At 34.1% G+C, this 24,914-nt stretch overlaps 1 protein-coding gene across 1 annotated transcript in view; it reads left to right on the top strand.

Annotated features, from left to right (window-relative positions):
* Positions 1 to 24,914, top strand: part of ZCWPW2 (zinc finger CW-type and PWWP domain containing 2) — a 117,251-nt gene that overhangs the window by 5,361 nt on the left and 86,976 nt on the right. Inside the window, exons 2-3 of the mRNA XM_045558603.1 lie at positions 18,967 to 19,317; positions 22,381 to 22,540. Of these exons, the coding sequence (XP_045414559.1) occupies positions 18,967 to 19,317; positions 22,381 to 22,540 (511 nt within the window). The remainder of the gene's footprint in view (positions 1 to 18,966; positions 19,318 to 22,380; positions 22,541 to 24,914) is intronic.

The following is a 24,914-nucleotide window of genomic DNA, read 5'->3' as shown; positions in this document are numbered from 1 at the left end:
AAATTCAAGAGCTAATTCAAAAATTTCTTTGCAAGTGCCAAGGACCAATTTTCAAAGCAATTTCCAAGAAGAATAAGGAGATGACACTTACTCTGTTGGTTATCAAAGTATATTATAAAGCTATACCAATGATAATAGAGTGCACTTGGTACAATAATAGGCAAATAAGTATTGCAACAGAATAGAGAATACAGAAATAGAGTCTCACATATTATGGACACGATATAGAATAAAGGTGACATTTCAGAGCAATGGGAAAATAATGATCTTTTTAATAAATAGTTCTGGGACAATTGGATAGCCAGACTGGGAGGGAATGAAACTTGACCACTACCACACAACATCATCAAATCCAGGTGGAGTATAGATGTAATTGTGATATGTAAAACAAAGCTTCTATTCTAGAAGATAATGTAGTAAAATCTCTTTATTACTTTGGGGTAGGTAAAATTAGTTTTGTAAACAAGCACAATAAGCACTAATTGGAAAGAGAAGTGTTGATAAATTGAACCACATTAAAATTAAGAACTTTCATTTGTTAAATGCATTAAGGACCTTACAGACATATACAGAACATTGTACCCAACAGCAGCAGAATACACATTTTTCTCAAGAGCACATGGAACATTCTCCAGAATAGATCACATTTTAGGTCACAAACCAAATCTTAGCAAATTTTAAAAGATTACAATTGCACCAAGTATCTTTTCTGACCAAAATTGAATGAAACTAGAAATCAATAGCAGAAGGAAAACTGAAAAATTTACAAATATGTGGAAATTAAGTACCACACTATTAAAAAAAATCAATGGGTCTAAAAGTAAAAACAAAAAAAGGAAATTTGAAAATATCTTACAACAATCAAAAACACAACAAAACAAAACTTATGGGATGCAGAAAAGCAATACTAAGAGAGAATTTTATAGTGATAAATTCCTATATTAAAAAAGAAGGAAGACCTCAAGCAACCTAACTATACATGTCAATGAACCAAAAAACCAGGAACACACTAAGTTTAAAGTTAGCATAAGGACGTATATAACAATGCCTTTATAGAAGAAGTCCAAGAGAGACTCCAGACACCTTCTACCATGTGAGGACACAGCAAAAGAACAGCCATCATGAACTAGAGAACGGGTCTCACCGGACACTGAATCTGCCAGCACCTTAACCTTCAATTTCACATTCTCCAGAACTATGAGAAATTGCTCTGGTTTATAAGCCCCCCAGTTATCATATTTTGTTACAGCAGTCTGAACATACTAAGATAGGAAATTAGTACTAAGAAGTAGAGATGCTGCTGTAACAAATTCCTAAAAATGTGAAAGTGGCTTTAGGACTGGGCAATATGTAGAGGCTCAAAGAGTTTTGAGGGTCATGCTATAAAAAGCCTACATTGCTGTGAACAGATTCTGGTGAGGGCCCAGAAAGAATAGTGTTATAGACAAATCTCCAATTTTCTTAGAGAATATCCAAGTAATTCTGAAGAGAATATTGGGAGAAACATGGACAGTAAAGGCCATCTGATGGAAGGACATTCTCAGAAATGAGGAACATGTTGTTAAGCAATGGTGGAAAGGCCATCCTTGTTATCAGGTGACAAAGAACTTGGCTGAATTGTGCTTATATTCTATTGTTTTGTGGAAGGTAGAACTGTGAGTGATGAAACTGGATATTTGGCTGAGGAAACATGCAAGCAAAGTGTTGAAGCATGATTTGACTCCTCTTGATTGCTCATATTAAAGTACAAGAAAAGAGAAAGACAGAATTGTTAATCAAAAGGAAACCTGTACTTAAAAATTTGGAAAATTCTTAGCCTATTCATAGTGTAAAGAATGAGAAAGCATGTTCAGGAGAGAACACGAAGGATGTGGCCAAAGACCAACTGATAAAGAAATTAGCTATGTCAGCAGAAGCCAGGATCTATTATCCAAAAAAATGGAAGAGTGACCCTGAGGGCAATTGAGAAATTATCAGGGTTTTTGAAATGTTTTAGTGGTGGTTGTTCAGTCAGCATGAGAAAACAACCACACTTTTCAGTGAGCTTACACTTTAACTCACCAAGTCCATTCATAAACAGGCAATGACAAGTACATCATGATTTTAGGAGGTCCATCAGTTGGAAGACACATTGTGATTGCTTAGATGCTAAAATGTAATAATGTGTGCCTTAGAAACTATGAAATAAGTTATCTGATTTTTGTGATGCTCTTGGTTTTAAACAGGCAATGGCTCCTTTTTGCCTCCAGGATAATTTCTATTAACCTAATATGGGAAATAAGGGCCTTCTAAGGTTTATTAATTTATTTATTATTTTTATTTTTTAGAGACAGGGTCTTGCTTTGTCACCCAGGCTAGAGTGCAGTGGTACGGTTATAGTTTACTGCAGCCTCAAACTCTTAGGCCCAAGCAATCCTCATGTATAAGCCTCTTGAGTAGCTAGGACTACAGGCACATGCCACCATGCCCAGCTAATTTTTATTTTTTGTAGAGATGAGGTATCAATATGTTGCCCAGGCTGGTCTAGAATACCTGGGCTAAAGTGATCCACTTACCTCGGCCTCCCAAAGTGCTGAGATAACAGGGGTGAGCCACTGTGCCTAGCCCCTTCTGAGGTTTTTTTAGCCTCATCTGCTGCCACTTTTGCTTCCCTTAAAAAGTGTTCTACCTATGTTTAACAGTTCAATATCTTTGTACATGCTTTGCACTTGTACACTTTCATGTCTGTGAACATGTACTTTCCTCTTCTTACGTGCCCCTTTGCTCCTCTACCCCTCCACAGTGAACTCCTTCCTACTTATCCTCTCAGGCTCAGTTCAAATGCCAGCTGCTCCATGCGTCTTTCATGGAGCCTTCCTTTCCCCCCAAATTGTTTTCTCATTTGTGTTTTCCTAGGCATTTGTATATACATTATAACGATTATCACATTGTGTTACATATATCAATTATTTCATGGAACTTGGCTTTATCTCTGTTTCTGTTTGTAAACTCAAGAACAGGGATTTTTTTCTTGTTCATCTTTTGTCCATAATCCTTAAATCAGTGCCTAATATTTAACAGGAACTCAATGTATGTTTGACTTAATGTCTAAAGTCATTTATTTATTCAAAAATATTCATTGAGTATCTAAAGTGTACAGTATATTGTCGTAGGAGCTCAATATAGGGAAATAAGTAGTACTCTTGTGGTCTTCAGATAAGGGACTAGAGATTTAGAGTGGTTAACTAAATTAATTAAATTCTCTAGTAAAAAGTGGTGCAGCTGTCTGATTGAAAATTAAGTGTCCATAACCACTCATGATCATAGTCTTGAATGAATGTACAACTCCTGAAGGCTGTATAATTTTAAATAACCATTCCATGTTTTCTGATTTCTATAATTTAATTTTTTGGTATTCTTCTGAATACTCTAGTTCAATATGTTAACTAAGTTATGAAATAGAAAATTAAAAGCAGAAGTCAAGTAAAGCAAATGTTGCACTTAGCATAGCTTTGCATTTGTCAATGTCTATAATTTACAAAGTGTGGGCTACCTACGTGTGATTATATAGAAACCCCTTCAAAGACTCTAGCATTCTTGTGACCACATTCTCTTCCTCTTTGTCATTTGCATCTTCTGTATTTGGCAGTAATTTTGAAAACCAACAAAGTGTTGGATAAAAGGTAGTAGGAACAATAAGAATCTGATTTGGAAAGAATAGGCATTTTATAATCTGTGTTTTAAATTCTATTAACCTGGATAAAAATGTGTCAAATCTAAAATACCAAGAGGTTTAAGTTAGATGCAGTTGAAAATGAGTATCACTATTAAGTAATAATGACATATTCTTAGTGTTAATTTACCTTCTGAGTATTATCCATCATGAGACCCAACTTCCTCAGAAAATCTGAAAACTTTATCTGCCATTTAAAAGTAATCTTTTAATCCCTTTAACATTTTATAATAGACTATCATAATGGATTTTCATAAGCTTTCCATTGATGTAGTGTCACAAACTTAGAGTACTTTCTTCGTTGGTTTCAGGATGGACAAAATCCCAGGCAATTAACAGTAATCAAGTTCCACTTTCATGTCTCTCACAATTTATTTATTTACATTATTTATATTGTATAGTTTTGTCAAGTATTACTGTTTCTTTGTAGAAATTTTTTAAAGTGATTTAATTTTGTTCAATGTAACTAATATAATCTATACCTGTTTAGTCAAATGTAACCGTATATTGCAATATGGTAAAGGTAAATGAATAGGCCAGGCATGATGGCTGACACCTGTAATCCTAGCACTCTGGGAGGCTGAGGACGGTGGATCGTTTGAGCTCAGGAGTTCGAGACCAGCCTGAGCAAGAGCGAGACCCCATCCCTACTAAAAATAGAAAGAAATTATATGGACAACTAAAAATATATATAGAAAAAATTAGCCAGGCATAGTGGTACATGCCTGTAGTCCCAGCTACTCGGGAGGCTGAGGCAGGAGGATTGCTTGAGCCCAGGAGTTTGAGGTTGCTGTGAGCTAGGCTGACGCCACGGCACTCCAGTCTGGGCAACAGAGTGAGACTCTTTCTCAAAGAAAAAAAAAAGGTAAATGAATAACTGAAGGGCACCTTTGTGAAACCCTCTTAGTTATGGTACCTCCCACCTTTTCAGCAGGAAACCTCATATCCCATTTAAAACATATGACCAGCTTACATATGGTCTGAAGGAGGATTACAGTGTCAATTTCATATAAGTATTTGTAAAGCCTATTTTTCTTATTAAATAAAAATTAAAATAAATAGAAGGTCCTTGCATGAACTTGCAATTGATAACTCATTCTCTCTAGGACTGAACCCCAACTCCTTTCCCTCAGCTCAGTTGTCTACATAGACTCCCAATACCTGCCTTAGAAATAGGATCTTCTGCATCTCTCTTTATATTTGATTTTTGAGTGGGTAGCCCCTCACTCAGTGACAAAAATGTCATGCCCGCTTACTACTTTGTTCACAGATCCCTTAGGGTTTATGAAGAATAGATGATGGTGTCCTAGAACCTACAGCTAGAAGAAAGCCTTGATAAAAATAATTTTATTTTCTTCCACATTTGATGACCAGATTTGTACTTCAGTATTGTCAAAAGTCATAACAAGAAAATGCTGTCTGGTATTACTACTACTATTTGACATTTTTCCTAGAGCTAATGTAAAAGTAAAGAAAACCAAATGCATTTTTAATATTAAAGACAGCATTGTCAATATTTGCAGGTGATATAATCATCTGCCTGAAAATTTCAAAAGGCTTACAAAAACCAACTAGAAATGTTCAAAACTCAGGTAAAAAATACTATAAAGCTTCACTGAAGAAAATTAAAAGAAGACATATTCCCAGAGGGGAGCCACTATTGAAGGATGAAGAACAATGAGGAGAAATTGTTCCATAAGACAGTAAAACAGGCCATAAGGCAATGTAATTGGCAAGAATTCATATAGATCCCAAGAATAGATTCATGTGTACATATATGAATTAGGATTAAATGAAAGGCCATTTCAGGTCAATGCCAAAAAGATGAACAATTAAATAAATGTTGTCAGAGTGATTGGCTAACCACTTAGACAGAAAATAAAGTTAGAATCTTCCATCTCATCATTCACAAACACAAACACACAAAATATTCCAGATGGAATATATTTTTAAATATAAGGAGTAAAACATTAAATATATTAGACAAATATGGGAGATTTTGTTTAAAAACTTGGGATAGACAAGCTTTTATTCAGTAAGACATAAGATGCAGGTAATATAAAAAATTTAAATGTCTGTATGATAAAAGATACAGTTAAAAGACATGTGAGAAATGCAGGAAAATGGTTGCAACATATATAACATATGTTATATGTTAATATATAGAATATGTCAAAATCTCCACCAAATCAATATAAATAAGTCAATCAAATATAAAATGAGTATTTGATATGAACAAGGTTTTCTAATAAAAGGAAATACAAATAGTCAATAAAACCTCACTAATAGAGACATGTAAATTAAAACTATATTACGAAAACTCTCTTTGTCCTTTAGATTTGAAAAAAATGAATGATTATTAATATCCATTGTTGGCTAATAAATGGAGAAATTGGTGGTCTTATACACTGCAGGTGGAAGTATAAATTAGAATAATCTGCTTTTAGAGGGCAATACAGAATTCTCTATTAAAATAAAAAATGTACAAACCCTTTTACCCAGCATTTCTACTTCTAGCTATCATTCCTAGAGGCATACATACATACTCAAATACATGAAGTGATAAGTGTGCAATAATATATATTACAATATTGTTTGTACTAGCCAAAAAAATTGAAAACAACTCAGACCTCTTAAGAGGGAATTAGTCAAGTAAACTGCTAGATTAATTCTATGGAATTCTACGCAGAGTTAATAGAACTGACGTGACTTGATATGCATGAGCAGGGAAAGATCTCTAAGACACAGAACCATAATTGCAAAAAGTTGAAAAATAGCAACTACTATATTTATATTTAAAAATACAGGCCGGGCACGGTGGCTCACGCCTGTAATCCTAGCCCTCTGGGAGGCCGAGGCGGGTGGATCGCTCAAGGTCAGGAGTTCGAGACCAGCCTGAGCGAGACCCCATCTCTACTAAAAATAGAAATAAATTATCTGGACAACTAAATATATATATGGAAAAAATTAGGTGGGCATGGTGGCACATGCCTGTAGTCCCAGCTACTTGGGAGGCTGAGGCAGTAGGATCGCTTAAGCCCAGGAGTTTGAGGTTGCTGTGAGCTAGGCTGATGCCACGGCACTCACTCTAGCCCGGGCAACAAAGTGAGACTCTGTCTCAAAAAAAAAAAATACAAATATGTACATACATAAGATCTGGAGAATAGTTCTTGAAATAGTTCTTAAAAGAAATAAGTGTGGTTACTTTTGAGGGAGGGTATATGTGAAGTTAAGGGTAGCTTTATATTTAAGTAGAAAAATTAAATATTTCATCATTTTTTAGAGTAAAAATAGTTTCTATAATATTTAAAAATCTAATCAATTAAAACCACAAAAAAAGTAAAAATGCCAAGTAAGTCCTGAAACTATGTTATTTCTCTTTTAAAAATATAGTTCATATAATTCTTCTTTATTATATAACAAAGGGAAATTTACTTCTTTTCATTAGAATCAGGGAGATATTTCTTCCTCTAGGTATTTGAGCATGCTAGGTATCTGGGCATAAAAAATTAGAAACACATTCAAGTGTTAGCATTAATGCAAAGATTGATAGAATGGAAGATAGTTTGGGAATGAAACTAGGAGAGCATTTAGCCTTAATTGGCTATATTAGCCATTTAATTGCAGTTGACTTGGCTTAATAGAATCAGGTCTGAATGGACAAATTATTTCTTCCTCCTCAGAATAAACTCAAAGAAATATTAGGAATTAAAACAAGTAGAATTCAGTACTTATAAAAGTTTTGTTATGACAATTTGAGGTATTAAAGTTTTCTATTTATTGTATTTCTATTTATTGACAAATGTGGTGTCACCTTTTTGAGACTACTTAGCATTTTGTCAAATTACTAAGAATGACCAGCATATTTTCAGAACTGTATTAAATACTATAGTTATATCAGAGTGACCATGTTTGTGTGTATGTTTGATGTTAGATACGAGAAAGTAAATTATGATGTAGAGGTTATGAACTTATATATTCCCATTTCCCATAAAGGTATGCTTTTTCATGTCTTTTTTATAACTTACCATATCAGCTGGAAAGGATTATGGATTTGCCTTGGTCTGTCATGAATTCTTTTAACCTTTTTTTCTTTTTAAATTACTCTGATAGAATCTTTTTCCAGGGACTCATTACATTTCTCTATGTAAATTTTACTGAACATTTAACAACTTTTCCTAATTAAATAGAATATGGAATTTTATCAGACTAAATTGACATTTTTCCTATTTAAAAAGGATATAAAATAAAAATAAAGGGATAAAAGTCAAGATTGACTGGCTAGTGTATGTCTCTTCAACAGAAAAGAAGTAGTCACACTCTGAACAGATTGTCTAAGAGAGAATGCTGGTGTTCACAAAGTAGTGACAGGAAGTACTGAAGGTGAGTAAGAAGAGGGAAGTCGGATGCTTGCTCAGCTGGTGACCATCTAGGAGCAGGGAGAAGCTCCTAGACACAGGGAAAGGATAAGAAAGAGATCCTCAGGGCTCCACACTCCTACCATGGGCTTTTCTGATCTTGGCTGTGGGAGACAACCTTGATCCACACAGGCCTTGGATCTAAACATAGGTAGCTGCCTAAAGATTGTGCAGAGACTTTGCTCCAGAAAGGGAACTCATATGGAGTCCCATAGGTATCCAAGCCCAGAGCAGCTTCAGCTTGGTGCCATTCTGAAAGCCTAGCTGCTGGGGATCTACATCCTGCCCTGAGACTGGATTGATGGTTATTGACACTGCTGATGCTGGGTCAAGGAGGAGATAGGAGATTGGGTATTCCCACACACCCCTAGGACAATCTCCGCTACCCTGCTCTGGGCTGCCGTGAGACCATGGAATGACTAGACTGTACTCCCCACTGCTTCTTGCATACACTGCTCCACCAGAGAGGGGCACTCCCTTTCCTGTGGCTTGCTTCATTTTGAGAGTTAGGTGCCAGGGGTCTGTGCCCTGCCTTTGGGCAGGACTTGAGCTGACACTATTCAAGTCACCGCTGGGCAAAGGAGAGAAAGGAGAAACCAGGCACTCCCATGCACCCCTAGGATAAATCCCACAAATCTGCTGCAGCCTGCTATAAGAGCAAGGCATGGGCAGGCTACACATTCCACAGCTACCTGCCCACATTGCCCCAGGTGAAAGGGGTTCTACAGTCTCTGGTGGCAGGCCCACAGTGCTGCCACCACTGCACACACCTGAGCATTCCAGCAGTGACCTGGAGACCACCTCACCTCTTCCTGTCACAGCCAGTGCCTGAAGGTACTACTGGCAGACCTGAGGACAAGTCTGTTGGCACAAACCCACCTCTCCAGTACTCAAGTATGCCATCCAAGGGCATAGAAGTTGCCCAATCATCATTAGCACCTGTTCACTCCTCCCAGGGTCTGAGGTTGGGCTGACCAAACCTGCTAATACTACCACAGCTAACACCCAGGGAACCAGCCCACCCAACCTGTCATAGATGCCACCAACACCAGCATGGACTCGTTGGGTTCCAGTGGGTTACTCCACCACTTCTACTGCCATCACGTATATCACATCAGCTACTCAGGGGCCTGGGAACCCATCCACATGCCCAGCCCATTGCTGCCACTATCAGCATCTGAGAAAGCCAGCTGGAGTCCCAAGAATTAGTCCTCCAGTAGCAACTAATACCAGTGACAGCATAGCCACTCTGGGGTCTAAGAACAGACACACTTCATTCACCACTGCCACCATGGCAGCCCAAAGACTCTATAGCTGGTGTCCAAGTCCCCAGCAAAACTTCACTAATAACTGTATCCTCAGCAACCAAGGAAATCATAAATATCACTGACCCTGTAGACTGCTGAAGAAATCACACAGGGATAGCACTACTGCAGGCAGCCCAAATGAAAGCCAAAACATCCTATTCAACCAACAATATATATATAAATTTTCAGTCAAAACTCATCTCCTATGAAAGCAATTTCAAAAAAAAAAAAATGGGAGAAAAGAGTGCTTACTAGATGCACAGATATCAATGGAAGGACAAAAGAGACATGAAAAACCAAGGAAATATGACACTACCAAAAAAACAAAACAATTCTCCAGCAACAAATTTCAATTGAAATGCTAATAAAAAAATCTCCCAACAGAATAAGACCCTATCCCAGAAGGATTCACAGCTAAGTTCTACAAGACCTACAAAGAAGAACTGGCACCCATTCTACTGAAACTGTACCATAACATCAAGAAGGAGGGAGCCCACCCTAACTCAGTCTGTGAAGCCAGTATCACCTTGATACCAAAGCCAGGAAAGGTTTTTTTTGGTTTTTTGAAACCAAAAAAACTACAGACCAATAACTTTTATGAACATAGATGCAAAATTCCTCAAAAAAATACTAGCAAACCAAATTCAACAACACATCAAAAAGACAATCCACCATAATTATCCCTGTGTTTCATCCCAGGGATGCAAGCATGGTTTAATATACACAAACCAATAAATGTGATTTACCACATAAACAGAAGTAAAAACAAAGGTTATATGATCATCTAAGTAGATGCAGAAAAAGCATTTGATAAAATCCAGCACTCCTTCATGGTAAAAACCCTCAACAAACTAGGCATAGAAGGAACATACCTCAAAATAGTAAAAGCTGTATATGACAAATCCACAGCCAACATCATACTCAATAGGGAAAAATTGAAAGCATTTCCCCCCAGAACTGAAACAGGACAAGAGCATCCACTGTCACCACTTCTATTCAACTTAATACTGGAAGTACTAGCCACAGCAATCAGGCAAGAAAAGAAATAAAGGGCATCCAAATTGGGAAAGAGAAGGCCTATCCCTGTTTGCTGACATGATCTTGTATCTAGAAAACCCTAAAGACTCTACCAAGAGACTCCTAGAATTGATAAATAAATTAAGCAAAGTCTCAGGTTACAAAGTCAATGTACACAAATCAGTAGCGTTTCTATATACTAATAACAGTCTAACTCAGAATCCAATCAAGAACTCAATACCATTTACAATAGCTGCAAAGAAAATAAAATATGTAAGAATATACTTAACCAAGGAGATGAAAGATCTCTACAAGGAGAACTACAAAACACTTATAAAAGAATTCACAGATGAGACCAAAAAATTGAAAATTATCCCATGCTCATGGATTGGAAGAATCAACATCATTAAAATGTCCATAATGCCCAAAGTGATTTATAGATTCAATGCAATTCCCATCAAAATACCAGCATCAGTTTTCATGGATCTAGAAAAAAATAATCCTAAACTTCATATGGAACCAAAGAAGACCATAAATATCCAAAGCAATCTTAAACAGAAAGAACAAATCTGGAGGCATCACATTACCTGTCTTCAAATTATACAAGGCTATAGTAACCAAAACAGCATGGTACTGGTATAAAGGTAGAGACAGACCAATGGAACAGAATAGAGAACCCCAAAATAAAACCATATAGCTGTGACCAACTGATTTTTGACAAAGCAGACAAAAACATACACTGAAGAAAGGATGCTCTGTTCAATAAATGGTACTGGGAAAATTGGATAGCTACATGGAGAAGAATGAAACTGGATCCTTATCTCTGATCATATACAAAAATTAACTTAAGTTGGATTAAAGACCTAAATATAAGACCTGAAACCATAAAAAAACTCCTCTAGACATTGTCCTAGGCAAAGAATTTATAAGACCCCAAAAGCAAATACAGCAACAACGAAAATAAATAAATGAGACTTAATTAAATTAAAAAGTTTCTGAACAGCAAGGGAAATAACAGAGTAAATAGACAACCTATGGAATAGGAGAAAGTATTTGCAAACTATACATATTCAGAAACTATAAAGGCTAATATTCAGAAACTTATAAAGACTCAAGTCATCAAGAAAAAACCAAATAACCCCGTTAAAAATTGGGCAAAAGACATGAACAGAGTTTTTCCAAAAGAAGATGTACAAATGGCCACATGAAAAAATGCTCAACATCACTAATCATCAGGGAAATCAAATTAAAACCACAATGAAGTTACCACCTCACTCCAGTAAGAATAGCTATTATTAAAAATATAAAACAACAACGATAACAATAGATGTTGGCATGGATGCAGTGAGAAAGAAACACTTATACATTGTTGGTTGGGATATAAATTAGTACAACCTCTATGGAAAACAGTATGGAGATTCCTTGAGGAACTAAAAGTAGAGCTACTGTTCAATCCAGCATTCTCACTAGTGGGGTATCTACCCAAAGAAACAGAAGTCATTATATCAAAAAGGCACCTGTACCTGAATGTTTATTGCAGCACAAGTCAGAGTTACAAAGATACGGAATCAACTTAAATATCCATCAATGGATGGATGGATAAAGAAAACGTGGTGTTTATATACCATGAAGTACTATTCAGCCATAAACATAATCCAATCATGTCTTTTGCAGCAAAACAGATGGAACTAGAGGTCATTATCTTATGTGAAACATGGCAGGCACTGAAAGTCAAGTAGTGCAAGTTCTCACTCAGAAGTGGGTGTTAAAAAATTGTCGACACATGGATGTAGAGAGGGGAATGATGGACAGTGGATACTTGGAATGGTGAAGGGATGGTAGGAGGTGGAAATGAGAAATTACTTATTGGATACGGTGTACTTTATTCAGGTGTTGGATACCCTAGAAGCCCTGACTTGGCCACTACACAATCTATACATGTAACAAAATTGCACATGGACCCTATACATTTGTATAAATGAAAAAAAGAATCCTGAACTTTATAAAATAAATTTTAAAATGTAAAAAAAGTTTCCATAACATGTTGAATGCTCATTCTATTTTTTAGACTCTGGCAGAAGTTTGCTACCCTGCCTGTATATCAGAATCACTTGAGGGGTTTTTATAAGAGCTAATTCTTGGACAGTAGTCCCAGATATCCTTACTCAGTTCATCTGGGATAATTCTACAACTTCTGCCTCTTAAAAATGCTTCCCATATTATTCTAATGAGCAGCCAGTGTTGGGAACCATGGATAAAACATTATAATTTTTCTAGTTTCATATATGATCATTCCAAGTTTTGCTTAACTTGAGGTCATTTTCTAATTTGACAGTGCTTTCTGCATTTTATAATCATGACAGTATATTTCATTGTAGGGAAATCACCATCATAACATCTTTAAGAATAAAAAATTATAATAAACCAAGCCACTCCACTCTTTCTTTCTTTTCCCTTCCTATTCTTGTCACTTTCTTTTCTATAGACTAGAATAAATATTTTAATGTGTCAATGTGTATAAAAACATGCCTGTTTTTTTTTTTTGATCTGTTAACAATTTTACTTTTAGGAATTTGTCATTTATATATGTAGAGATGTATTCAGCACTTTGTGAATGAGGATGAGAGCAGGAACCACATTTACCTTCATTATCACTCTGTTCCCATTGCCTGTGAAAGTGTCTACCGTATAGTATACACTCAATAAAAAATTGTTGGCTGGATGACTAACTGACCAAAGTTATTTATTCAGTGTTCTCTATATTAATAATTGTGAATATTCTAAATGCCTAACATAAAGGATATCACTAAAGTAATTTTTGGTACATCTATATAATGAAGAACTGTGCTGTCATTAAAAATTGTATTGTAGAAGAATATTTCATGTAATTGAAAAATATTCACAATATATCATTTGGTGAAAAAAGGCAAGCTATAATACAGAATATGCAATTAAATTCCTACATAAAAAGTGTGTACAGATTACCAGTTCTGGCAATATACTTTGCCATATCTGGCAACATAAATCACATATTAATAACATGAATATCCTCGCCCTCATCCCTGCTACATATAACCAGAAGTGATAAAATACAGGAAACATCCTTGCTTGCATCACTGAGCCAAGGATGTTTCTTATATTTTATCACTTGAGAAAGTAAGGGAAAATAACCAAAGAAGAGAATTAAAAACTAGAGAAGTTAGCAACTGAATTGCTGTTGCTTCTTTCCTTTGGGAGTGGGAAAAAGGGAGATGAGGGATGAGTAAATGATAGAGCTCATAATCTAAGAGTTTGTGTTTTGATGGCTAGTGATGACAAGAGATGGGGTTTGGAGTGATAATGAGGTGAGAAATTGGATCTGAAATAACCTGCTTATAACCCAGTCTCTCAAAGGGCTACACACAATGAGAGAGAGTAGATTTAAAACTTTTTTTAAAAATTAGAACAAGGGAATACAAAGAAACTTTTCTGTCTTGACATAGGCTCTGCAAATCCATCACCTCTAGAGAATTTGGGATTTAAATTTATATTACTTGTTTGCAATAGGAACTTGTTCACATCCAAAAAATTAATGAAAAATTGATCCCATGCCAGTGATGCTCCTAGGGCAGGTGGCAGAAGTAAATGCAAAACCTCCCTAAATGAATACATCTCATCTCAAGCCACGAAGTATTTCTCAGATAAAATCTGTTTAAAGTTGAATTCACATTACAAAATTACAGAAATTACAAGGAAGTAATCTACCAGGGGAGAGATTTGGCATACTCAGCTAATAGCATTATTACATCATATATACATAAGAAAAGGATGCTATGAAAAATATAATATACATTCATGAAAGAATGAAAATAGAATTCTATGTATATAAAGGACTTTGAAGTTAAAAATTCAGCAATAGATTAAACATAACTGAGGGCAGAGGAGTTGAAGAAATTACAATGAATATAGCACAGGGCAATAAACATGTAAAAGTTATTTTAAAAGACATTAGAATATAAAATCAAAAGGTCAACATATATCTAAGAGGTGTTCCAGAGGAGAATAGAAAAAAAAAGGATAATATTTAGAGAGATGACTGATGATTTTTGATAGCAAATGAAAGACAAGTCATGTAAATACAGAAGCACATCAAGCTCTAAACAGAATAAATGCAAACACATTTCAGTGAAACATCAAACTACTAAACATAAAGTATATATCTTAAAAACAAATGCAATGAAAATGCAACCTATCTATACAAAAACTTCTCAACAGTGAAAATAGAAGACAAAACATTTTGGAATAGTTTCTTCAACATCCCAAAATGGGCCAGGTGTGGTGGCTCATGCCTGTAAACCTAGCGCTCTGGGAGGCCAAGGCAGGATCCCTTAAGCTCAGGAGTTTGAGACGAGCCTAAGCAAGAGTGAGACGCCCCCTCTCTACTAAACACAAAAAATAGAAAAAATTAGCTAGGCAACTAAAAATAGAAAAAATTAGCTGGATGTGGTGACGCATGCCTGTAGTCCACTTGAGCTCAGGAATTTGAGGTTGCTGTTAGCTAGGATGACACCATGGCACTCTAGCCCGGGCAACAGACCAAGACTCTGTCTCAAAAAAAAAAAAATATATATATATATCTGCTAACCTAGACATCTATACTCAATCAATTAAACTGTCATTCAAAAGGACAGGCAAAAAAGAAATCTTTTTTCTCCAACAAAGGTGAATAGAGTTGTTTACCACTCAGTATCATTACTGAAACAATGAGGGATCTGTCTGGCAGAATGAAATTGAAATTAGAAGAGAGAAAGAAATAAGCTGTAATAAATGATGGTGACAAAGAAACTGAAAAATATATGGAAAAATCTAAGTGAACATTGACTGTAAAAAACACTAGTGATGATAATGACTAATTTTGAGGTATAAATGCAAACAAGTACTATCATGTCAGAAAGAAATGACATAAAGGACAAGAAGAGCATCAGAGTTAAAGCACTCTGTTATTTTGGAGAAAGGTAGAGATGTTGATTAATTTAGACCTTGTTAAGTCAGATATTAAGAGTAGTATTAAGGGTAACTATTAAAATAATAGAAATGTCATATAAACTTCCAAAACCAGTAGAGGAAAGAAAGAAAATTATTTCAATACAAGTTAGAAAATGAGGAAAGAAGGAAAGAAACAACATAATAAATAAAAGGCACAAAAAATGCAACTATATCTGTATCAAAATTAAAGTAAATGGACTAAACTCACCAGTTGGCAGATCATCTCTCAGACTGGATAAAACCACAAATCCCAGCTATGTACAGTTTACAGGAGGCAGAGACTAAAACCATAATATTAGAAAGGTTTAAAGTAAAGGGATGGTATAATTGGGATCAAACCAATCAAAAACATAACTGCTCTCTTGATTGCTATGTTAATAGTGGACCAAATATATTTTCATAGGCAAAGAGCATTATTAGGGATAAATTGCATCATTGCATAATAAGAGGAAGAATTCACTGGCAAATGTAACAAATCTGAACGTGTATATATCTAATAAACAAAAAACTGACAAAATTACATGAATAAATTGACAAATCCATAATTATTATGGGAGATTTTAACATAGCCCTGTAGTAATTGATACATCATCCATTTTGTAGGGATAGAGAAAACTTTAACTGCACCATCATAAAGCAAACTTAATTTAAAATGGTTGATGTAGAGCTTGGTATAATGGTTAAATGCAGACCTTGTGCCTTTATTGTACACATATAACATTCACAAGTATTGTAAATAGGCCCACAAAATGAAACAAAATCCAAAAAAATCAATGTCATACAGATTACTCTTACCAAAATGCAATTACATTAAAAATCACTAATAAAAAGTCAACCTCCAAATACTGATACTTCGAAATTTTGAAATATTTTTTAAAAAGTAAATAACTCATCACTCAAAGATAAAAAGAATAGAAATTGGATATTTAGAACTAATAATAAAGCAATACTTGGAGGGGAATGTATAACCTTCAATGCTCATATTAGAAAAGATTGAAAATGAATTAACTATACACATCAACTCAAGAGAAAAATAAGAGCAACGACGAATGTCTAAAGGAAATGGAAAGAAACAAGAAAAGTTCAATTATTAAATAAATGGAAATCTAAAAAATAAATAAGGAGACTCAAATTCCAATTGTTTAGTAAGCTCTGACATGGAAAATGAAGAAAAAAGAGAGAAAGCATAAATAAATTTCAAAGTGACTTGGGCCGGGCAAAGGCAATATATGTAACCTAAACATTTGTACCCCCATAATATTCTGAAATAAAAACAATTTCAAAGTGAAAGAAACATAATGAGAAATATGGTAGATATGCTAAAATTCATAAAATTTGTGACAAAATAGGAAAATTCCTTCCTTAGGCAAAATTTCAAAAAAAGGGGGCATTTTTTACTTCATTTTATGAGACTATTTTGATATGAAAGTCAAAGACAAAAGGAAAAATGAAAATTGTAGATAAATCTTATCTATAAACATATGTGAAAAAATCTTTATTAATAAACTGAATATAGCAAAGTATATTTAAAAAACTCATCATGCATGACCAAGTAGGGTTTATTCAGAATGCAAGTATGGTTTATCATTCATAAATCCATTAATATGATATACCTAGTTAACATATTTTAAAAGACAAAACATTTGTTCATTTCAGTATATGCAGAAAAGCATTTGATAAAATTCCACACTACTTTATAATTGGCAAAAACAAAGTCTTTTTAAGTAAGCTGGTAATTGAAGGAAAACAACTCTTTGCAACCTTTTAATGGTCTCTACAAAAACCATACTCCCAACGTTATACTTAATTAGTCAAATATTAGAAGCATTCTCTTTAAAATTATAAAGAGTCTACTATCATGGCTTCTGGTCAATATTATACTTGTGTTAACCAGGATAGTAAGACAATATATAAGAAGTTTTTAATGGAAATATAGAAACAGAAAGCAACAGAACTGTTACACACACACATTTAAGAAAAATACACCAAGTGTGAAGTGAAGGTCCAGCAAAGCTAAATGACTTGCCCAAGAATATACAGCTGGTGAGTAGTAGAGCCAGGAATTTTTCCCACATTATCTGGCTTCAAAGTCTGAACTCAACTACTTCTGCTCTGACTGGTAACCCATCCATTACAATCTCTGTTGCAATCTTGTTCCTTATAAATGTCCTTGTCAATTAAAGAATTAACCAAATTAAAACAAACATATCATTAGTAAAATTTTATACTTACCTTTCTACTACATTTGGTTCTTCCTGTTTTTAGATTTTTTTTCACTCTTTCAATATTATAAAGTTTTACAGTGAATATTTTTGGTCTTTGTATGAATGAGTTGGTCTTTTTTATTTTCTTTGGATACATTCACATGGGTGGGATTAATAGATCAAAAATTTTGAAGTATGGCTATTGAAACATATTGGCAAATTTCTAAAACAATTTTCAGTGGCTCTGGTAAGGCATATGACAAGTAAGTATAAGTGAGTTTCTATATATATGATTAACTCACAGATTAAAGGGTTCTTTAAATAGTGCTTATGCTTGAATTAATTTTATTAATTCATTAATATGGTGCATCAAAGACTTTTTTAACAAGTAGGCTTTGTATTGCAAAATAAGTTGCCAATAATTAGTTTCACTTTTCTTTTAGTTATATTAATTTATTAGTATCTATATTATTATCCAAGCTGGAATTGAGGGGCTTAATTATATAATTTTAACTTTTTACATGTTTCAAATTTTCATAACAAAAAAGCTCTGAGAAAAATTTAATAATCAATAAAAGGCAAAACTATATAAACAAAATATTCCTTTAATTGTTTAAAAAATTCAAATGTTCATTTGGTGAAATATTTTGTTGCACTTGATTTTCCTGAGAATTGGAAAAAGAAAAGGATCATCAAGTCATGCTGTATATACACCCAAGAGGCAGTACAGCCTAGTAAGTAAGATCACAGAATTTAGAACCAAACTGCTTGCATTTAAATTCCGACTCTGCCATGTACTAGCTCTTAGATCTTAAATAACTTTTCTTAGCTTCAGTTTTCTCTATAAAAAATGGGCATAATGAAGTTGGTTGTTAGGAAGACTATATGAGCCATGCACATAAAGCACTTAGAATAATACCTGGTGCATAGTCAGCATTCGGTGAGGCTTAGCTGTTATTATGGCAAAAAGGTATTGGATATCTACCAAATGTGTCCTATGTAGTAGGTTAATAGAAATTATAGTTAACTGTACTCTTCTTCTGCTCCATTGTACTTTTCTTATTTTTAATTTTTGAGCATTTTATGCTCAGAGAGATTGATGTTTCTTTTTTTCCCCTTCATTTATGGGTAGGTAGAAACATAACATGTTCAACATATATAGCCTTTGCAGGATAGAAAGGGGGTAAGCATAAAATATATGAAAGAGAAATTTCTCTGATTTTGGTCTGAATGTTCTCTTCTTATATCCTTATTCTTTTATTTTCCTCTTTCTTATTGTCCAGATTAAATGCGTTAATAGAAAAAGAAAAAATGGATGGTAAGATAATTGAATATTGTAGCAGTGCAACGGATTCCTCGGTGGAAAACAGCATGTATGTAAACAAAGTGTGGGTTCAATGTGACAATGAAAGTTGTTTGAAATGGAGATTGTTGTCAAGTGAAGATGCAGCCAAAGTTGATCATGATGAACCATGGTACTGCTTCATGAATGCTGATCCAAGATACAATGAGTGCTCTATTTCTGAAGAAGAATTTCCTGAAGAGTCTCAGCTTCATCAAAGTGGATTTAAGATTGTCTATTCACAGCTCCCTCTTGGAAGCCTGGTTTTGGTAAAATTACAGAATTTTCCAAGGTAAAGTTTTTGTTGTTTTATAATAAACTGTTGAGATATAGTCTTGCTAGGTTTATGAATTTTAAAAATCCTTTCAAAGAATCAACTTTTTCTTTATTAATCCTTCTTATTTATTGATTTCTGATCTCATCCTTATTTTCCCCATACTTTTTTGGGTTTAATTTATTCTTTTTCTAGTTTTTTAAATTGGAAAGTTAGGTAAACTAATTCACATCTTTTGTTTCCCTCCCAGTATAGGCAATTAAAGCTATAAATTTCTCTCTAAGTACTGTTTTAGCTATATCTGACAAATTTTTTTTATTTTATTTTATTTTTATTTCAGCATATTATGGGGGTACAAATGTTTAGGTTGTGTATATAATTTTGATACATCGTGTCTTACCATTCAATTTGAAATATTCACTGATTTTCTTTCTGACTTCCTCTTTGAAATGCGTAATTTAGTAGTGTGTTTTTAAATTACCAAATATTGCAGGATGTTACTGTACTTTATTGGGTTCTAATTTAAATCTCTTATAGTCAGTTCCACTTAATCTTGTTTTATGGCCCATTGTGAGTCTTGTTTCAATCTTCTACATGTGGCTATTCAATTTTCCCAGCACCATTTATTAAATAGGGATTCTTTCCCCCAGTGTATATTGCTGACTATTTAGTGAAAGATCAGATGGCTATATGTGGGTGGTTTTGTATCTGGGTTCTTTCTTCTGTACCATTGGTCTATGTCTATTTTTGTGCCTGTACCATGCTGTTTTGGTTACTATAGCCTTATAGTATAGGTTAAAGTCTGGTAAAGTAGTGCCTCCATATTCGTTCCTTTTGCTTAAGGTTGCTTTGGCTATTTGGGCCCTTTTCTATATATTTTTTAATGTTATTACACTAGGTACACCATAATTCTCTGCTTGGTCTTGATACAGTAGCATTTCTTGTTAGCCAAATGTTTGATAAATGCATTTTGTTATTTTAGTAACTTGACTTTTGTCTATGGTGTAAGATACACTTTCTTAAATTCATCTTATCATAGAGCTGGAGAAGACCTTCAGAGATCATGGAGTTCCCCCACTCCCATACGCAAACCACATTCTTACACACACACACATACACAGTATACACACATCGTACACTACACACTATACACACTTCAGTACCCTTTACCAAATGGTTATTTAGGCTCTTAACTGGCCAAGAAATATAAGTTATGAGGCTGAATATTCCATCTCTGGGATAATTAACTCTTCTGAAGGAAGTCCTTTTGTTTCTTGAGTTGAATGTAGCCTCCCTATGTTTTCATTTTCTTTAGTACTGGTCCTGCTTCTGAGCCATGACTATGATCTAGTCTAGTGGAAACATTTGGGGTTTGGCATCAGAAAGACCTCTTTTGAATCATGTCTTCATGCCTTATGAACAGTCTTCTTAAGAAAGTTGTATAATATCTCCAAGACTCAGTTTTCTCATTTAAATAAAGAAAATAACAAATACCTACCTCATCAGGTTTATGAGTGGACTTGGTGTGATAAAGTCTGAAAGGAGTGCCGGCAATACTGACATTAACACATTGACTGCCACACTAGAAAAAAATTTTTTCCTTGGGGCTACAGTGTTTTATTACAAAAATAGAATAAAAATTTTGAGAACAAAATGATCCATTCTAATTTAATGAAAAAATTGTTATTTTTTATTGTTTTCTCTGTCTGAGTTATGTGCAACTTGAAAAATAGTTCTCACGGCTCCCAAGGTGAAGACATATCTGAGTTGCATATGCTTCATGAGGCCCCGGGGCTCACAACTAGCATGAATTAAATAAAACTCACATGGCAGTTAAGGTGTTAACTTGCCTCAGTAAAAGAGAGTTCTGTTCTCTTCCAATTCTACCCCACCCCAGATTTTTTTCAGGACAGCTTTTAAAATATGTCATGTTCTTCCTCAGTTCCTTTTATAATAACATTAAATGAATTTTTCCTAACTTTTACTATTTAAAATTATGTTATTTTAAAAATATTGAGTGAATATATTACTTGAAAATTCCAATTTTCTTAGTGTTAAATTTTTTTATTTGTATCTATAATCAGGAATGTTTAAGATGATTATGTACCTGTAAGTTTTTTATTTGTTTCAAACTTCGTTTTAAAACAGAATATTATAAAAGAAATAAAATGAATAATCTCCTAAGTGTAGATTTCCTCACTTCAGAGGTCTTTTAAGGACTTCTCTACTTTCCTGTTTAGACTCCATGTGGAAATATTGTTTTAGTTTTGTTTATCAGACCAAGTAAATCCAAAAGACAAAGTGGAAGAATAGAAAGGGACAAAAGTGGGAAATGAATATCCAAAGAGAAAAATGAAACATGAAGGAATTTCTAGAGGTTTATGTCATGAAATAATATACCTCTAAAGATTTATTTGTAATGAACGATAAATTTTATTTTCACTATTGAGAATTTTTTTTTTTTTAACTATTGAGAATTTTTAACAATTTGGTCATCTGCCAGTGGAGCAGATCGGGGTGGGGCAAAAAGGACAGTATAGAATTGCTGAGCTCTATTTGTGCTTTTCCCACAGCAGTTTTACTCCACAGTGTTATCACAGCCTGAGCTACCAGTACTCCTTTGGCAGCCCTGGCTCAGGAAACATTAGCTCTTTCCCACTCCGTCAGAAGCTGTGCCAGTGGATTAACATTTTGGTAATTAATCATTCTGGTTGGTTAGAGTTAATTCAACTGTTCCATGAATCTAGTGAATCTTTTTTTCTCTTTTCTTTCCTCTCAGTAGTGCCTGTCTCTTATTGACCCTAGAGGTCAGATCATTTTTTGCTTTATATTTCTTCCCTCTTATATCTTATCTGTGTCTTAAATTTGTGACTATTTCAAACTTTCTATAGCTACAAAAATACAACTTATTACTTGTATCAAATGAATATCCCACCTTTAAGAGATATATAGGAATATGTTTATGTTTTATGAAAAAAGTCATCAAAATTCAAAAGAGAAAGTTTAATATATGAATGTGATGAATGTGTTTTCTGCCTTTTGTAAAGCATCAAAATAATTAAAAATATTTTCTTTTGAAAGTTGGCCAGGGATACTTTGCCCTGATCCTTTTAAAGGGACATATGTGACCTATGACCTGGATGGAAATGTTGAACGGTATCACATAGAATTCCTGGGTGATCCTCATTCAAGATCATGGATAAATGCAACATTTGTTGGACATTATAGTATCACATTAAAGGTAGGTACAGTAACATCAAAACTTTATTCTTATTGTACTTGTTTTTAATTATGTTCATTTTTATCTCAGATCCTAAAAGATGTATAATTATTTACTTTTAGGTTCATATAAACAAAATAATGTATACTATTTGGTCAAATTTAAATATTTGTATTTTTAAAGCAATTTTCAAAGAAAATATGGATATTAAATATCTGTAGGGGTTTTACATTTTATTTTCCTAATGCCAATATAATAAAAACCAGTTGAAGACTTTACATAATTGTCTTTTGAAATAATTTTAAGATTATCATTTGGTAATTTTTTAATTCTCTGGAGAAGACTCTTAAGTTGTAGCCCTAGCTCACAGGGAAAATTAATTATGGAATGCAACCAGCTTTTCAAATTTCAAATGGAATATTTTATTATACTAACTCCTGTAGTATCTTTTTGAATTTTTTGAAACTTTAAATCCCACACTGCAATTAATGAATAGACTGGGTTTTCGGATTGATGAGAATAGATGAACTGGACCTATTTCCAAGGATTTGGTTTAATAAGTATAAATCAATTCAATGGTTTGTGTTTATAATCTAATATTGAAACTTTATATCTACAAATCATGCTTTTATTAGAAACCTGCTAGAAAGTAGATATCAGAAATGTATATACATTGACCCAATTTGGATTGTTTCTGTTTTATGGTGAAACATATACATATTTGGGTATACATATAAGTGTGTATATATTTAAAGCATGCAGTTTAATCCACAGTAAAATTAAACCTGTGGAAATTTGAAGTATTTTAAAATGTGGTTTTACTATACCTTTGTATTTTGTATTATTCAACTTGAAAATAGCTAGAAGGGAGGGCTGTTTTAGTAAAATTATTTAAGCATGGAATAACACCACATAAATCCATTTCATGGTAGTTGTGACCCAGTCATCTTAATATGAGGCACCTTCTCTGCTCTGAGGTTTTGGATGTGCTTCTAGACACTCCTGCAGGCAATTTGCAGAAGACAGGAAAGAGTATTCCTTCTGTGCTCCCTTCCTCCTTTCTAAAGGATGGGAGACCTTCCAGTTGCTCATGAAGTTGACCTTACTCTTACTAAGGGTAGCTGAGATTTCCCTGTCCCTTGGACATGCAGATACTATGGACTCCAACCTACAGTTCTATTGCCTATACTTCCCAGGTATTTAATCTTTTATGGTCCTCTCTGCTTTGGAGCTCCTATATCCACAAATGCTATCTCTATACTGTGCCACATTGATCCAAAGCACACTCCCTGCCTCCAGAAAAAAAGACCACTTACACAAAAATTAATGTATAGTAAACAATGCAGACATTCTTAAATTCTTTCTAGAGGAAGTGGAAGATGGATGTAAATTGTACAAATTGTCTGATTCGTTTTTCTAAAACTGGGTGAAGAATGGCAGACTTACGTAATTCTCACCAGCTATAGCTGACTAAATCTTACTTCATATACTATGTCAACATAATTTTCTGCTAATTTATGTAAGCTTAGTTTAACAACTAATTTAATAGTATTTCTGGATTTTCACTGAATATGGACTCTGCATATATTTCACAGTGCATATGTTAAGGTAGAAGAGAAATAAGCTCCCCTAGAAAGACAGACCTGCATGATATGCATTTGTGAGAAAATTGAATATTTTTACGTTTTATATTATGAAAATTTTAATTATTATCTTTCAGTTCAATCATGTTTGTCTAGAGTTTTGATAGTCAATTTAATAATCAAAGGTTAAGATGTTTATGGGACCACTGACTTTATTTGATTATTGACAGCACAACAGTATTCAGTCACTGTCTAGTCATATAGATGATAGTGTTTTCTCCTGATAAATAGAATTACTTATTGATACACTGAGATATACTTCAGAAAAAAGTTGAAAGCAATATTTAGGATATGGATTTATAATTCACATGTTTATTTACCTATTTTATTTTTTAATCAGTAGTTGTAAAGATAGCTATAACCTCCCACCCCCAATAAAGAAACCTTTATTTTCTTAACAGTATTCAGAGAGAAGATTCTGGCAAGATGGTAAATTATTAAGGACCAAGAATGTTTCCCCACCTAAACAACAATCTAGCAGAATCTAATATAACTATTTTGGAACAATGGAGTCTACTGATAGCTTTCAACTTCCAGGGGAAGGCTTGAACTGTATATTGTGGTTAATTTCTGTCAGCTTCAGCTCTTATCTCAGTAGCAGCTACTGCCTTCACCCCAAGCCATGTGGCAGGCAGCTGTGTATGTGTTCCTAGAGTTGTTTACACATAGCTTGCAGGAGCTGGGGAGGGCAAAAAGATCCCAGTCCTCCAAATATTAGGGATCTGTGTTCTTATTGCTAATTGCTGCTTTGT

The sequence above is a fragment of the Lemur catta genome, chromosome 1 (assembly GCF_020740605.2).
Source record: "Lemur catta isolate mLemCat1 chromosome 1, mLemCat1.pri, whole genome shotgun sequence".
NCBI lineage: Eukaryota > Metazoa > Chordata > Mammalia > Primates > Lemuridae > Lemur > Lemur catta.
Note: the sequence above shows the minus strand (reverse complement) of the source record. Positions and strands in the feature narration are given on the sequence as shown.